At 37.3% G+C, this 16014-nt stretch overlaps 1 protein-coding gene across 9 annotated transcripts in view; it reads left to right on the forward strand.

Annotated features, from left to right (window-relative positions):
* RABGAP1L (RAB GTPase activating protein 1 like) overlaps window positions 1-16014 on the forward strand; it is a 762700-nt gene that overhangs the window by 660772 nt on the left and 85914 nt on the right. The window contains exons 1-2 of one of the 9 annotated variants that reach the window (XM_025877667.2): window positions 801-931; window positions 3226-3981. The exons of 6 other annotated variants lie outside the window; for them this stretch is intronic. In XM_025877667.2, the coding sequence (XP_025733452.1) occupies window positions 3871-3981 (111 nt within the window). In that variant the 5' untranslated portion in view covers window positions 801-931; window positions 3226-3870. Of the gene's footprint in view, window positions 1-800; window positions 932-1448; window positions 2094-3225; window positions 3982-16014 lie in introns of those variants that run through there. 2 more of the 9 variants (XM_073900048.1, XM_073900047.1) reach the window with 2 other exon arrangements.

Genomic DNA, 16014 nt, shown 5'->3' on the forward strand with positions numbered 1-16014 from the left:
GCTCCTTTGGTTTGAATACCACTCCCATCATAAAGTTACTTTGCTGCTTTGCTGCATTTGGGGAGAACACAGAAATTTAAAAAATGTTCACATCTTATTCATGTTTTCCTTGATTTTTTTGTTTTGGCCGTACCTACATTTGACACGTGAGAACAGGTGTTCTCTGAAGGCCAGGAACGGTTGATTAGACTCATACTCACTCAGTATGACCCAGGTATGTTGTTGTTAAAAAGTAATAATCCTTGAAGAATGATTGTTGGAACAAAATCAGCTACCAGAGTAAAACCTTCCTACGTAAAATGTTAAAACGGCACTTACAAATCATTAAAGATATTTTATTCACTAAAATTTTCTTAATTTTAATGAGATCTGGAGAGGCTTTTACAAATTATTTTGTAGCCAGGTTGGCCTCTAAACTGAAAAGACTGCAAAGAATAACTAACAAAAAGTATCCCCACTGTCACTGAATTCTCTTCATAGGCAAAAGAGTTGACATTAGAAAATCCAAAGTAGGGTACAAAATCGACTGCCTTTTTGGGACACATTATAGCAACCCTGACTTTCTTAACTTCTGGGATTAATGTTACCCTTTGTTTTTTATTCTGATAGAGATTAAAAAGTTATTTCCACCTTCAAATCTCCCAGTAAGCCTGTTCAGTGGAGGGAAATTGGATACTTAGCTTTGGACAGTTTCTGAGCGCAGGTAAAAACCTCAGATCTAGTCCATCCCTCTCAATTTACATGACCATGAGGAAATTGAAACCTAGGGAGGTTGAATGTCTTGCCCTGGGACAGACTGCTAGCTAGTTCCTGCTTGAACTGGCGACCCTCTATTGGTTACCACTGATGCCTTGTTTTCTGCTGCCAGTAGGATATACAGTCCTTGCCTGGTAAATTTATCAGCAAATGCTGCTACACTCCTTGATCTCAGGTAATTCCCCACCCCCACGGCCTTTTTCAGTGTTGCTGCGCGGTGCGAAGTAGAGGACTGCAGAAACTTAGGTGGAAACAATCCTGGGAGATCCGTGGGATCAGTTCACAGGGGAACAGGCAACAGAGTAAGAAAGATGTCTTGCAAGGGAGTAGAGAACTGTTTGTAAACATGACTGTAACCGGGCTCCTGAACTTTGGGGAGGGTATTTCTGAGACTGGAGAAAAGACCAGTTCAAAGACAGGTTTTTAAATAGATCATCGGTTTTCAAAAAGTATGCATTTTGTTGGGACCACAAGTATACATTTAATTGTAAGAGAAAAGAAACATTGGAATTTTTCCTGCCCAGACTCTGAAAGTCAAGTATGGAGGACCATTGTAAGGGTGACAAAAATGAAGGGTGCAAGTCTAACTTAGGGAACTCTTGCTCTAGAAAATGCATGCATTCAGGCTTTGATAGAGGACCTCTTAGATTTAGAAATGAAAAGTTATTAATAATTCCAGTGGCTGTGGCTAATTAGAACAATCTTTTGTAGGTAATCAGAAGCTTTAAAAAATACCTGATTGTTTACCTGAGAACCTGTGTGGAATTCTAAAAGGACTGCATTATTTAAAGTCATTAGCTTCTGTTTATATAGTTTTAAAAGTATCTTTACAGCCTTTGATTATGTTCCTAAAATTGTTTTGTACTCTTACACCTGATCCCTAAATGTTTTATGAGTTTAATACACAGCACCTGAACTATTTGATATTGTTTTTCTGGTCCTTTTTTCCCCCTTGGGTTATGAGTGTTCTTCCTAACCAAGAAGATTACCCATTGTTAAACTGAATTGCTCTCCCGGGGTGCATAGGCAACTGCTTGAATGTGGTTTATAATTCTTGTTTGCCCCTGGGCGGTTGCCAGCAGGGAGTAAGGCATTATGGGAAGTGGTTTCTTTACCTTCCACAACAGGTGTCTTTGTCAGTGTACCTTATTCAGGTATCAGGGTAGAAGCACTGAGTCACTGCAGCAAAGAAAAACATGAAAGCAAGAGGAATTGCTTTCCCATCTAGAAAATGGTGCTGCAAGATAAACCTGAAACCTTCTGGTGCTAGTGAATGCATGAAGAGGTTCACAGTATCTTTTACAGTACTTCTGAAAAGATAAAAAGGAATTTAAAAGGTATGAACTGCCTGGACGCTTTATGAAACCTCGTCTCTTGATTACCGTTTAATTTTTACCTGGTTAGTCAGCCTTAAGATAAATATGCTGGGAAACTTTTTGACAAAAATAAAGCGTAAGAGACAAAGCTGCATTGTAGCAAAAAATGAAGTAAAAATGCTTTACTGGCTCCAACGAGGGTCAAGCACAGTTTGAAGCTGTTTTAATCTTGAAGATTTATTGAAAGTATTGTATTTTCTGTTAAAATAAGCCTATTAGACTTGCTTCTGTTTCCTAGCAATAAGGTGTTTTTCTCCTTCCGTGTGTGTGTGTTTAATCTAGAATGCTACAGCAATTGCAAGACTCTCCTAATCATATTTAAATGGAACAAGGTGCTATTTAAGTAATCATGTTAATCTAGGTGAAGGTACTTCAGGAAAATAGACACCATGAACCTCATTTTAAGTTTTGTCCTTTGAAAAGCAAACAAACAACATAACAATGCTATTGGTAATTAGGGCTAAAAAGTCCAACCAGTATCTGCATTTGATTATAGACAAACATTGCCAAATTGATTTCTAATTCTAACAAATGATATTTCTCATGGTACTGCAATGTCATAATCTGTAAAAAGCAGAGATGATAATAGCTTAATTAGAAATTTTGGAAAAACAACTTTTGGAGGAGCTTCATTTGTTCTCCCCCTTTTTATTTGCTTAATACTTTTTCCATGGAATTAGCATACATTATATTTCCTGGTAATTTAGGCAACTTTGTAATGATAATTATGGGCAGCTTTCAAATTTTTCATTCGAGTATACTGAGATTCATTTACGGTCTCCAACTGTAAAACACGTCTGGTGGCTAAGACATCACCAGTTCATGACTATCTGCTAATATGGGTAATTAAAAGAAACCTCTAAACTTAAAAAAAAAAGAGAGAAAAGAACTTTTATCTATGGGAGACAAACTGTAAGTTTAGAAACGGGACCTTTGCGTTGCTTTCTGAATACCAACAGAAAACAAAGTTCCCCAAAGCAAGAATTTTATTTAAAATACTTGTGTGTTTTTTTAGTGGGAGAAGGGGAAATGATAATTAATTGATATTGCAGTCCCTGTTTCATTTTTATATTTTGGTACTTTTTTTTAACAGAAATAATCAGAGGTGAAAAAGAATCTCTTTTTTTCATACTTCAGGAGATAATTTTTAACCGCACCAAGAATTCTAGAAATTCTGAAAAACCAAAGGTTGCCATCTATTTATTTTCTATGAATGTGGAAAAATAAGCCGTAAGAAAATCCACTTCTCCAAGAACAAGAATCTTGATATAAGTAATACTGAAGTAAGAAGATAAACTTTGAAAGTTTCTAATTACCAAGAACATAACATAAATCAGTTTTGGGGGGTCTTTTGTTTTGTTTGATTTTGCTATAGGATATTTCCAGTTAGAAAACTTTTCTTTATTTCTCTTTTTGAAGCTGAAAGAAGATTTCCCAAAACCGAACTTTCCAGCTGCTGTGTTAAGAATGCAGAAGGTGTTTATAGTGTATACTTCCTCCACAGATAAGAGACCTCCCTTGGTTTTCTACTGGGGGTGAATTGCCAGGCAAGCCTGGGATAGCAGCTGCTTTTCTTTTTTTTTCCTTTTCTTTTTTTCCTTCTGGATTTTTGATACTCCGCCCCCTGGAACTCAGGTGGGTGTGGGCATTGGCACTGAGCTGCAGTAGGAGTTTTCCTTGGATAGTCTGGTCTGGAGCCTGGGTAGCAGCTGGTGCTGTGGAAGGGCCAGCTGGCAAGATGATGGAAGAAATCTCCATTATGGTGGCCTATGACGCCCATGTTTTCAGCCAGCAGCATGATGAAGACTTCCTCACTAGTCTGGTGGCCATCAGCAAGCCCAGGTCTCTGGTAGGTGGTGCCTCGCACACTACTCTGGGGCTGTTTTTTTCCTTTCTAATATGATAGCTGTATTCGTATAGCAACTGAGAAAAACTTCCTGGGAATTAAAATAGAAGTATTGCTTTTGGCTGTGTGTTCAGACTACAAAAAGGTCTACAGGTTTTTCATGATTTATTTATATCACTAAACACTATTACATGTTTAGTAGTGCATTTTAAAGTGCTTTAGGAGTAAAACAGGTTAATACTTTCATATGTAGTAAGGGTCAGAGGAGTTTTAAAGTGGCAAATAGCACTTTGTCCCATGTGTTTGCCTTGTATGTATGTATATGATTATGAGGTGAAGGTTACCTGTATTTAAACACATATGATTCAGTCTTTTGAAGTGTAACATTTTTACCAGTGGGCTACAACATCAACATGGAGAACCAAACTATCTAAAAGTCAGATAACTTTCAGAATGTTTACGTTATTACTAAAAACTATTATGAAATTAACTTCTAGTACAATTATCATTTGGATTTAATACTTGTAATTTTTTTTAACCATTCTCCAAGGGTCTTGGTGTGCATGTCCTCACATAATAGAAAAATGAAGTTCTTGCAAATGTTTGTTTATTCTCTGTAAATGTCATCCTTATAATGGCTGTCTAGTTTAAGATAGCAGTGAGCCATACTTTTTTGTTTTTTGTTTTTTTAAGATTTTATTTATTTATTTGACAGAGAGAGACACAGCAAGAGAGGGAACACAAGTAGGGGGAGTGGGAGAGGGAGAGGCAGGCTTCCCGCTAAGCAGGGAGCCTGATGCGGGGCTCGATCCCAGGACCCTGGGACCATGACCTGAGCCGAAGGCAGACGCTTAACGACTGAGCCACCCAGGTCCCCATAGAATGAAAGACTATATTGTAACAGTTATCTTGCTAATATGAAACCCTGAGTCTCTATTTTAAGGCATAGGAACCCTAAAAACATACTATGGCAATTTCTTCAAACAATATATTGTTATGAATAATATAAAGGGGAATCTCATAAATTGATTTTAAAAAGACTTATGGGTTATATTAAGTAGATGCAGTCTGTTGCCATTGTTTAGATGCTGATTTGAACAAACTAAAAAAATCAATAATTGACCATTAATTAGATATTTAATGATACTAAGATTATTCATTTTTTTGCAATAATATTATAATTATGTTTAAAATGATTCAAAGATACATATTAAGATAATTATGGATGAAATGTCTGCAAATATTCAAAAACATTTACGATTCAGTAGAGGGATTTGTGATGTGGATGAAGTTAGATGACTGTGTGTTGGTAATTGTTGAAACTGGGAGATGAATATATAGGGATTCATTATACTCCACATTATACTCCACAGACTCATGAGATCAAGAGTTGAATGCTCCACTGACTGAGCCAGTCGGGGCCCCTGTAGATGTTTTATAGATATAGTTAAAAAGAGTCAGCTGGACCAAAAAAAATAGCAAAAGCCAAGTAAATACAACATAATATACTTCTATAAGTGTTCATTAATACAGAAACATCTAACCTTTTGCATTCTTGTCCTATTTAATATATATAACCTACATTTTTTTCTATTTTTATAATTATATATATTATGTGGATATTATTGCCAATCCTTAGTAAACCACAATATTTTACCAAGTCAGGAGAGAGAGTCCATCAGTAGTTGTGGATAATCTTTTAAACTTCATTTTAGCCATTAGTTTCACAATATTCCGCCATGAAAACTTATCCAAAAAACTTAGAACTTTATTTCTGTTCTTTTTGGTGGTCCTGTAAAGATCCTCTTAAGGGATCTGAGCTGAGTCTTCAAACACTTGTAGGAATTTTCCATGCCAAAGGAGAGAAGAAACAAAAACAAATATAAAGTGGCAAAATAAAGAGGACGGGGGAACTGAGGAGGTAGGTGGTGACCTGACCAGGTCCTAGGGAGCATCTCACGCTCAGCAAGTGTAGGACATTGTGTGGTGTGCGTGTGACAGGAGACAGAGGAAATGAATCAACGAATTAATATTAATGTGCTTATCAGGAAACACTTCCGTTTGTAGATTATATGAATATTCAATATGTTGATGTATGTTGTGCCTTGATACAACTTCAGCTCCCCCAAAGCACACTTCTGCTCCTAACCCTGGAGCATGTTTGCTATGAAACTTGGTCACTAATATGGAAAGTCTCAGAGGTATGATAAAGGCACAAAATATTAGTCTGTATAATAAACATTTAAATAATATAGATGTTGGGGTGTTGAATTTGATTATACAACTTTCTGGAGATACATGGTTTTCTTTATCAGATGTGAGATTTTTAAAGAATTGACTGGTACAGTCTTTTGAAGGTGATAATTTGGTTTTGGTTCATGTGGAAAAGTTAAACTAAAATTGTGCTAACATGAAATATTATCATTTACTTTTTATTCCATATTAGATTTTTTGCTTTGAGATGAACCCTTTGTATGAAAGAGATAAATACTCAGATTTTCTACAGTATGAAATAAATTACTTCTCAGTCTGATTTATTACTGCACTCTGAAACAAATTACATTCTTGCTAACATACAAAATCCTTTGGGTTTAGGTCGATTATTACAAAGGGTATTTAGAAGGTTTCTTAGTACAGGATTAATTAAATATCTTTCTGTAATTGGATTTTGTTTCATAATGGAAGGTATCTTGATTCCTCAAATGGTAAAAAGCCCATTAAGAACAGTGGTTTTGATGTGGACACTGAATCTTTTCTTGTTTATAAGTAGCCCCGTGGCTTTCTGACATTTTTGGTGGAGACTTATGGTACAAAAATACGAGCCATTATACACACAAGACTAAAAGAAAATTTAACTAAACAATACATTTGTTGCTACTTGTGATGTAGTCAGATTTTTTGTGTTGTTTACAGGCTAGTTATGTTCCACTGAATTGATTTCAGAAATGTCTCAAGCTACACTTTAAAAAATATGGCTATATCCTATTGATCCTTTGAATAATAATGCAAGAAAATCACAAATCCCTTTATACAGGTCCCTTTAGACAATCATGGCAAGAAAAAAAGGATAAGGAAGCCAAGCCCCCCCCTCCCTCCCTCCCTCCCCCTCTCCCCTTTTCTCCCTGCCCCCAACCCAAAAAATTACCTGGGCTCCTGGCTGGCTCATTCGGTAGAGCAGTAGAGCATTTGACTCTTGATCTCGGGGTCGTGAGTTCGAGTCCCATGTTGGGTGTAGAGATTACTTAAAAAAAAAAAAAAGAAATTGCCTAGGCCAGTATTGTATTTACTAAGATAAACTAAACAAAAGATGAGAGGCACCACTTGCAAAACTTAAGAACTTTTTAATTACAGCATAAATAAGTTGGTGTGTAAGGTGAAAATCCAGTATAGTCACCATGACTCGAGAAACATTTAGAAAGGTGCCTCATATGAACACAGTACTCCAGCTTTCCTTTAACAGATTACTTTTTCTTTGGTTGTTCACTGGCTGAAATTAACTGACTTGCATTTTGAGACAAAGTTGTACCCTCCCCCCACTCTCCCTCCAAAACAAGTACCTTTAAATCTGACCTGAGGTGCTCACACAAGGAGTGGTAAACAATAGAGAGAGGCAGTCTCCGAAGTTGTCCTCAGTCACTGCTTTCTGTGGCAGAGGGGAATGACCAGCATTCCTCTCTGCCTCCTCCACCATTTCCAGTTATTTCTGTAGCTGACTAGTGTAAATACTCGGAAAAGATCACACCTGTTACATTTATTATGCATTCCAAGGGAAGCTTTGAATATGTATTTAAATTCAAAATGTATGATTTAAGCAGCTAACAAGCCTAATAACCAATGCATACTTACTGTCAAGCTTGAATATTTCAGGTTAAATGTTAATTTATATTCTGAATTATTTCATTTTTTTAATCAGTAGAGTGGTTACGGAGGGAACTTTGCATTCTGATGTCTGATAGGGCAGTACATAACGGTACAGACATTTTTGGGTTACTGCAATGTGCTGGTATAAATAGAATATCCCTTCCTCCAAAGACCTCACAAACAAGTAAAAGAAGCAAAATATTTATGGCAGTGATACTTGGCTATGATAGGGTAGAACAAAGTGAAGAATAATTACCACTGATTGAGCAGTGTGGAAGAAGCCTTCAAAAGGGGGTGGGGGCACTTAAGTCAGACTTTGAAGGTTGACCAGGTGCTTGCCAACTAGTGGAAGAGGGTAGGACCTTTCTGAGCAGGGGAACAGCTTGTGCAAAGGCCAAGAGGTTAACTGCTTTGGGGGCTTTTTAAGTTACGGTGTCCAGTTCAAGTTTTAGATCTGCTACTTCTTCATAAATTACCTAAATTCTCTACATTTCAGTTTCCTCATCTCAGAAATGAAGAACATAGTAGTACTGTCTCGTTGGATTTCTGTACAGATTAAATGAGAGCATTTGTACAGTATTTAGTACAGTGAATGCCCTTACTATTTGTCTCCCTTCTAACAAGGAAAGGGCTGTTCAAACTGGAGAAGGCTTAAAGGAAGGAGTGGATTGAGTAGATAAGGCACCATAGTGATGTGGAAGAAGGAGGGGGATGGACAAAAGGAGAACATGGGCTCACTGGGTTACCCTGGTGAATTACTTTGTTTGATTAGGGAATCACCATCAGGATATTAGTCCTATGGGAAACTTGAAGCCTTCTGCCCTGAAGATGGTACAGAGGGTCTTAGGTTTGAGCCTCAGGAAGGTGGGAAGGTAATATAGAATCAAGAGGAGGGATTTATATGGGCCAAACCATCTGCTGAGTAGATGTACTGATTACTGCAGCAATAATCTGCAATAACGGACTAACAGGGGCCACATTGCCTTTGGGAAAATTTTTAAAGGGCATTACAACAATGCAGGTGAAAAGTTGACAAGTGTCTGGTCTTAGATACTTGACAATGGCAGTGTGATAAATTAGTCCGCACATGTTGGTTACTTCTTGCAATGTATATATACAATAATACTACTTAGGAAGAAGCAGCTGATTTACATGAGAAGAGTAAATTATTGAGGTAAGTTGAAAATTACTATAAACTTCCTACTTTATATAATTGGAATGTTTGTTGTGCCAACTTGAATGGGAAAGTTGGATATCAAGAATGTAATGGAGGGGCACCTGGGTGGCTCAGTCAGCTGGGCATTGGACTCCTCCCTGCTCTCTCTCTCAAAATTAAAATAAATACATCTTAAAAAAAAAAAAAAGTGTGTTAGAGAAAAGATGGCCTGGCTTTACTAGTTTCCACGTCTAGAAATTCTGGGTCACCTATCACTATAAGGGACTTGGTGTTCGGTGGCTAGAACACTGTCCGTTAACCAAAGCTGTTTACCCAGACTAACACACGTCTAGCCTCTATTGCCACTAGATATTTGTTCTTCACTGACAGATACCAAAATAGCAGCACTGTGCCGGCAAAGGGAGGGAGGTCTTTCAGGGAGCTACACTTTATCTGTTCTATCAATGGGAGATGAGGATAAGCATTCTGAAATTACTGCCTCCTTATTGGGTTGGCACACTGAGGTAATCTAGCATGCCAAATTAGGAAGAAAAAAAAATTCAGAGCAATTCCATGTGCCAGGTATGGGTAAAACAATGAAATCAATAGTTATTTCTGAATCTTCACTGGATATACATTTCAAATATTGATTCAAATAAAACATAAGACCAATTGATTCGTCCATATTTTTTAAAAATGTTATTAGCTGAACATTTTTTATTCTTTATTATGTACACATTCTGGCTATATTCCTTCAATTTCAGTTTAGTGTCAGGAGCCAAATCTTCCCTCATTTGGTTGATCAGTTCTGATAATGAGTTAAGGTTCTTAGAGTTGCAAGTAATAAAATCTTGAGCTGTCTTAAACAAGAAAGGGCACTTACCATACAGACACCAGGGTGTGTCCCTTTAAATACAAGGGCAGAAGTTCAGCCGGGCAGCAGGGCTGGTACCGGACTGATGCTGGCAAGCGTCCTCCCTGTCTCTTGCCATCTCATTAACTTCTCTCTTGGCCTCTCCTTTATTTCTCTCTCTACCCAAGTTTTCTGCTTCTTCATTCCCAAGGAATATGGCTGCCATATAGCATCCAGATTTACAGTTCTGTCATATGCAGAGAGTTAAGCTGCTACCCCTAAGTCACAACTCCAGAATCCTCAGGGAGAACCTGGCTGAGTCGTGTCAGGTGAGGTAACATAGCATAGAGTAGAGCCTATGGGCACAGGCTCAGGAGCCAAACTGTCTAGGTCAGATCCGACCTCACCTCCAACAAGCTCGCCGGCTTTTGGCAGATTCCTTGACCTCTCTGAGCTTCATTTTTCTCATCTGTAAAATTGGAACCATATTAGAAGCACCTTACAGGATTTTGTGAGAATTAAATCAGTTAATGCAAGTACAGTACTTGAGCTTAACCTTGCACACAGAAAGAAGCATGTGTACATTAGTTGGTATGATTCTAAGGTGATTTCTCTTTATAAAAATCTTGAAATAAAAGATGAACTTTTAGCAGACTTTATAAAGAAATTCATTGTCCAAAAATTATTTAGGTGGTTTTGCTAATAAATATGAAATCATTGAACCAGCTTCTATAACAATAATTAGAACTTTTCTGCATTTAATCCTGTTTGAGATTTGAGAACTAATCTTTCTATGCTTGATACTGGGGGGTGGTGTTGATTTGTAAGTCAATTCAAAATATTTGGGGAGGGAGATGTAGAAACAGTTGACATAAAACATATAACACACTAAATTTTTTATTTCTGTTTTTAAATCCTAATTTATCACGGTGGTTGAAAAATATCTTATTCTAGGTTTTTTGTTTGTTTTAGCATCCATGATTGTATTCAATTTAATAATCAAAAATATTCATTGATCTGGCTACTATGTGCTATGCTATATTTTTAGGCCCTGGGAGCGAGATGTGAACATGAAAGACATATCAGTTGTGAAGCTTGTACTATTTTGGGGAGAAGTCAGACAGAAATATTAGCTAATGATATTACTTATCACCTAGTGAGAAGTACTATACAGAGAATTAAAATGGAGTGATATCATCAAAAGGGATTAATTGGAGGCTTTATTTTGGATAGTTACTGGGGGCCTCAGTGGTGTCATTTGAGATCTGAAAGACATCTATGGGAAAATCAGGAAAAAGAGTGGCTCAGGCAGAGAAAAGCTCTGAGAGAAAGGCCCCAAAGTTGAAATGAGTTTGATATATTAGCAAAACAGGAAGGTCAGCGTGGGATCACAATGTGGAGTGAGCACCAGGGGCAGACAGTGGTAAGAAACGTGGTCGGGGAAGAATTTGGGAACCAGGTTATGATGGAGGGCTTTTTAAGTCAGAAGGAGTTCAGGTTTTATTCCTGATTTGATGTTCTTGTGCTTTAAAAATCTAATGGATCAGATTGTAGCCTTGGTTAACAGAAATTTAAACTGATGATTAAATTATTGGAGAAGCCAATATTATATCAAAAACTCACCACAGTGCTGAAACTCAATATGAAATGAAATTGTAACATTCAGACTCAATGCCAGGACTACAAGCAGACTTATAAATAGGATTTGCAACAAAACAAAGCAAAAATAATGCTGAAGCCCTGATCATTGTAATGCCTGCAATAGGATTTCTGGCAGGCTGAAATATTGAAGAAGCTCACTTACCTGACACAGTCAGGACTGAAGTTGCTTAATAGAGAAAGTTGGCTCAGGGGATGAAGCATTACAAAAAAAAAAAGTACATATTAACCTAAACATTTATTTTAACTTAAAACATCAGTATATATTCATTATCAATTTTGTTATAGGAACCTTTATGCCCTTAGAATAGGAATTCTGAAGTACATAATTCTAGTTTGTTTCCTTAAGAGGGCAACAAATTAAACTTACAAAGCAATCTTTATATCTAAACTTTGTAGAGTTTTTTTTTTTTAGCAACTTTTTACATCTTTGATAGTAGCATTGCAATCATTTAATGTGATAGTGACTTTTCTGTTTCACCATTTGACTTTTGGAAAGCTTTTCCAGATTGTTCAAATTAGTTTTTATCGAAATAGCAATTCAGTTTTTTTCACATTCATCTTATTATGAATATAAACATGTTTGGGAACAAATGCAATTAACTTTTTTAAGCATAAACTCACTTGTGGCCTAGTCACCACAAGAGTTAAGCATGCCCAGGGTATCTGATTTCTTTATGGAGGGACTAGAGAATGGCATTAGTTAGTTAATAAAAGTTTTTAAAGAGCACTCTTAGTGTATTTTGTTAGTCGGATATTGCTGCACAGGAAACAACCATAAATCTTGTGGTATGTAACAGTCAGCATTTATCTTTGTCTTATGAGTCTTTGGATGGCTAGGGTTTGGCTGATCTTGGCTGGCACAGCTGGATATAGCTGAGCTTACTTAGCTTCAGGACCCAGATTTGGTTAGATCTATTCCACACTGCCCATTCTTTTGTAATCAATAGGCTATCTGGAATGCGTCCTTCTCATGACAAGTGTTTAGAAATTCCCAGAAGGGGGGGTGCCTGGGTGGCTCAGTCAATTAAGCATCTGCCTTTGGCTCAGGTCATGATCCTCGGGTCCTGGGATCGAGCCCCACCTCAAGCTCCCTGCTTCTCCCTGTCCCTCTGCCTGCAGCTCCCCCTGCTTGTGCTCTCTCTCTCTCTCTCTCTCTGTCTCTCTCTCTATCAAATAAATGAAATGTTAAAAAAAAAAAAAAAAGAAAAATTCCCAGAAGGGTCAGTGGAAACATTAGATGCCTCTTAAAGACCTGGTCTCAGAGCTAGCAGTTTGATTTCTGTCCATGTTCCATTGGCCAAAGCAAATCAGAGTATCATTTCCAACATGGTGGGACAGGAAAGGATACACCACCATGGAGGTTGGAGGAGGGGAGGTGGCTATTTGCTGAACAACCATCTACCACATATGTAATAATTGACCTTTCATGTGGCCATCATAGTTAGGTAGCTATCTACAATATGTAAATACTGTGTTTCTCAGTAGCATACTTTGTTTGTAGTCATACAAACTGTATATCCATAGATTTGTCATCAGAAAATGACATATACTCAAAAATACAATAAAACCTGACTATAAATTCAAACTTACCATTCTATTATTCTTTTTCATTTTACTTGGAACTTTGAAGTGAATTGGCACTCTTCTTTCCCATCTCTCCGAAAGGTAATTAAAAACAGAAAACTCTCTTCTCCAGATGCGCCTGGGTGGCTGAGTTGGTTGGGCGTGTGCCTCTAGCTCAGGTTGTGATCCTGGAGTTCCAGGATCAAGCTCTGAGTTGGGCTTGTCGGAGAGTCTGCTTCTCCCTCTGCCCCTCACCCCACTTGTGTTCTCTCTCTTTCTCGCTCAAATAAATAAAATCTTTAAAAATAATAAAAAAGAAAGAAAACTCTCTTCTCCAGTGACACGCTATGGTATGCCAACTTTGTTATTCCAGCCTGAACCATCTATTAGCCCAGAGATTTTTGACAATTTTGGGGTTATGAACTCTTGGCCATCTGATTAAGTCCATGGGCCCCTTATCAGAAAATTATTTTTAAATGCATAAAATAAAATAAATAAAATTATATAGGAAACCAATTATGTTGAAATATAGTCATCAAAATAGAGAAAAATCACATTTAAAATTTGAGATATAATTGACATAAACATTACTTCAGATGTACAACATGATTTGACATGTATATATATATATTGCAAAATGATCACAATAAGTCTAGTTAACATTCAGCACCACACCTATACAATTTTTTCCCTTGTGATAAGAATTTTTTTTTTGATGGCATCGCTTTTTTTTAAATTGAAGGATGAAAGTTGGTCACATTCAGAGATTAACAAGCCTCATACAGATGGTTAAAACCATCCTTCTCTTTCTTGGTTAACCATCTCCTAATTTCAAGTAATGTCCACAAGTTCCTTAGATCCATTTGAAATTGTCCTTTGAGGAGATCCACCAGACCACTACATAACAAAGGCTTGCCCACACGCACTGCTGTACCTCACTGGATATCATCATTATCAAAGAGATCTACAAAATCCTTTAAAAAGTCTGCATGGACTGCCTTTTCATTGACTGGCAAGTTCATCAGGAGCCTGGTGCTGCCTTCTGTCTCGTCCAGGTCCATGTAGGGCCCGATGCCCTTGGGAAGTATCTTGTCCACCTCCAGCTTCGTCTCCCCTACAGTGCTTCAGGCATTCCTGGTCCTGTGATGAGACATTTAAGATCTACTCTCAGCAACTTTCAAATATACAATAGAGTATTATTTTCTATTGGCATGTAGTTGACTTGATGTACAATATTCTATTAATTTCAGGTGTACAACAGTGATTTAACATTATATACATTACAAAGTGATTACCACAATAAATCTAGCTACCATCTGTCATCATACAAAGTTGTTACAATATTATTAACTATATTCCCTCTGCTGTAGATTGCATCCCTGTGTCCTATCTATTAGAAGTTTGTATCTTTTCTTCCCCTTTGCATATTTCGCCCACCCACCCCCACCACTGCAATGGAGTATTATTAATTATAGTCACAATACCATACATTTCATCCCCTGGACTTAACTTTATAGCTGGACATTTGTACCTTTTGACCACCTTCACCCATTTTTCCCACCCCCAACTCCCCAAAATCAGATTTATGATAGAGTACTATATGCTTCTTTATTAATACATTAAATAACAAGATATGGCAGCAAGTAGAATAACTACCATAGTTCCTATGAAATAGTGATAAATATAAATAATATTTTGAGATATGCAATACCTGTAATGTGAATGAAAATATCTGTAATATCTATAGCTGATAATTTCAGAGGTTCGGGAAAATAAAGGTATTTTCTCCATCAGCGCTCAAGGACACTGAATTCTCTTCACAATCCATAACATAACATTTAACTTATATTATCTGAGACACAAAGGTTTTAGGTAATGTTCCTTTCCTTATGGCTGGCTAGGAGAAATCTCGGCCATGCCTTGTATTCTTTCTCTTTCCCTTCTTAAAGGTACAGAAAAATACTTGCGAAACTTGTGTGATTATTTGATTAATCTCTCACTAACTCATAACATCTGTGAGAGCAGGGCTGTATCTGTTTCTGTTTACCACTGTATCACCAGCCCAGCATTGTGTCTGGTGCATTGTTCTCTCTGTGTATATTTAAGTGATGGTATTGGGAGAAAAATGAAGCACCACATACATATAATCATTGGTCTATAGTAGATGATGTTTGTGACAGTTGAATATATTCATAAATATCTATACACATAAGATAGGGATAGTTATTTAAAAATTTTTTTATCCTGGGGCACCTGGGTGGCTCAGTGGGCTAAGCATCCAACTCTTGATTTCAACCCATGTCATGATCTCAGGGTTCTGAGTGTGGGGCTCCACGCTGGGTGTGGAGCCTGCTTGAGATTCTTTCCCTCTCTCCTCCCTCTGCCCCTCCCTGCTAATTTTTTTTTTAATCCTTAGACCTTTATACTAAATTATTATAAAATTGATTGTGGAATCAGGTTAGAGTCTAAGTACTTAAATATTAGTTCCTAATTGTTAAAAAGTGCAGTGCTTATTTCTGTTATATCTTTTTCAGTGACTCATTTAACATGCATATCTCCTGTGTGCATAGCACTGTGTTAACCTCTGAGATAGCTTCAAAGAGATGGCAATCTAGCTTAGGAGACAACCATGTAAACAGTTACTATGAATCAGGAGTAAGAGTGCTATTAGGATGTATGCGCTGCCTGCCTCCTCTTTATGTATCTATCACACCCTGTACCCTGGGCACTCACTGAAATGAGATATTCTGTCTGCTTTTTGAGTTGTGCATTGAGGCATTTTCCTTGCAGGTTGTTTTTATTTTCCATCTCTACCTACCACACCTGGCACATAGTATCTGTTGTCAGTAAAGGTTTTAATGAGAGAATGAAAGAATGATCGGGAGAGTGTGGGAAATAGAGATACTTTCATAAACATGTGGACACTTTTTTTTTTTTAGCA

Source organism: Callorhinus ursinus, unplaced genomic scaffold, assembly GCF_003265705.2.
Source record: "Callorhinus ursinus isolate GAN/ISIS: 27379988/994484 unplaced genomic scaffold, GSC_fseal_2.0 scaffold13, whole genome shotgun sequence".
In the NCBI taxonomy this organism is placed as follows: domain Eukaryota; kingdom Metazoa; phylum Chordata; class Mammalia; order Carnivora; family Otariidae; genus Callorhinus; species Callorhinus ursinus.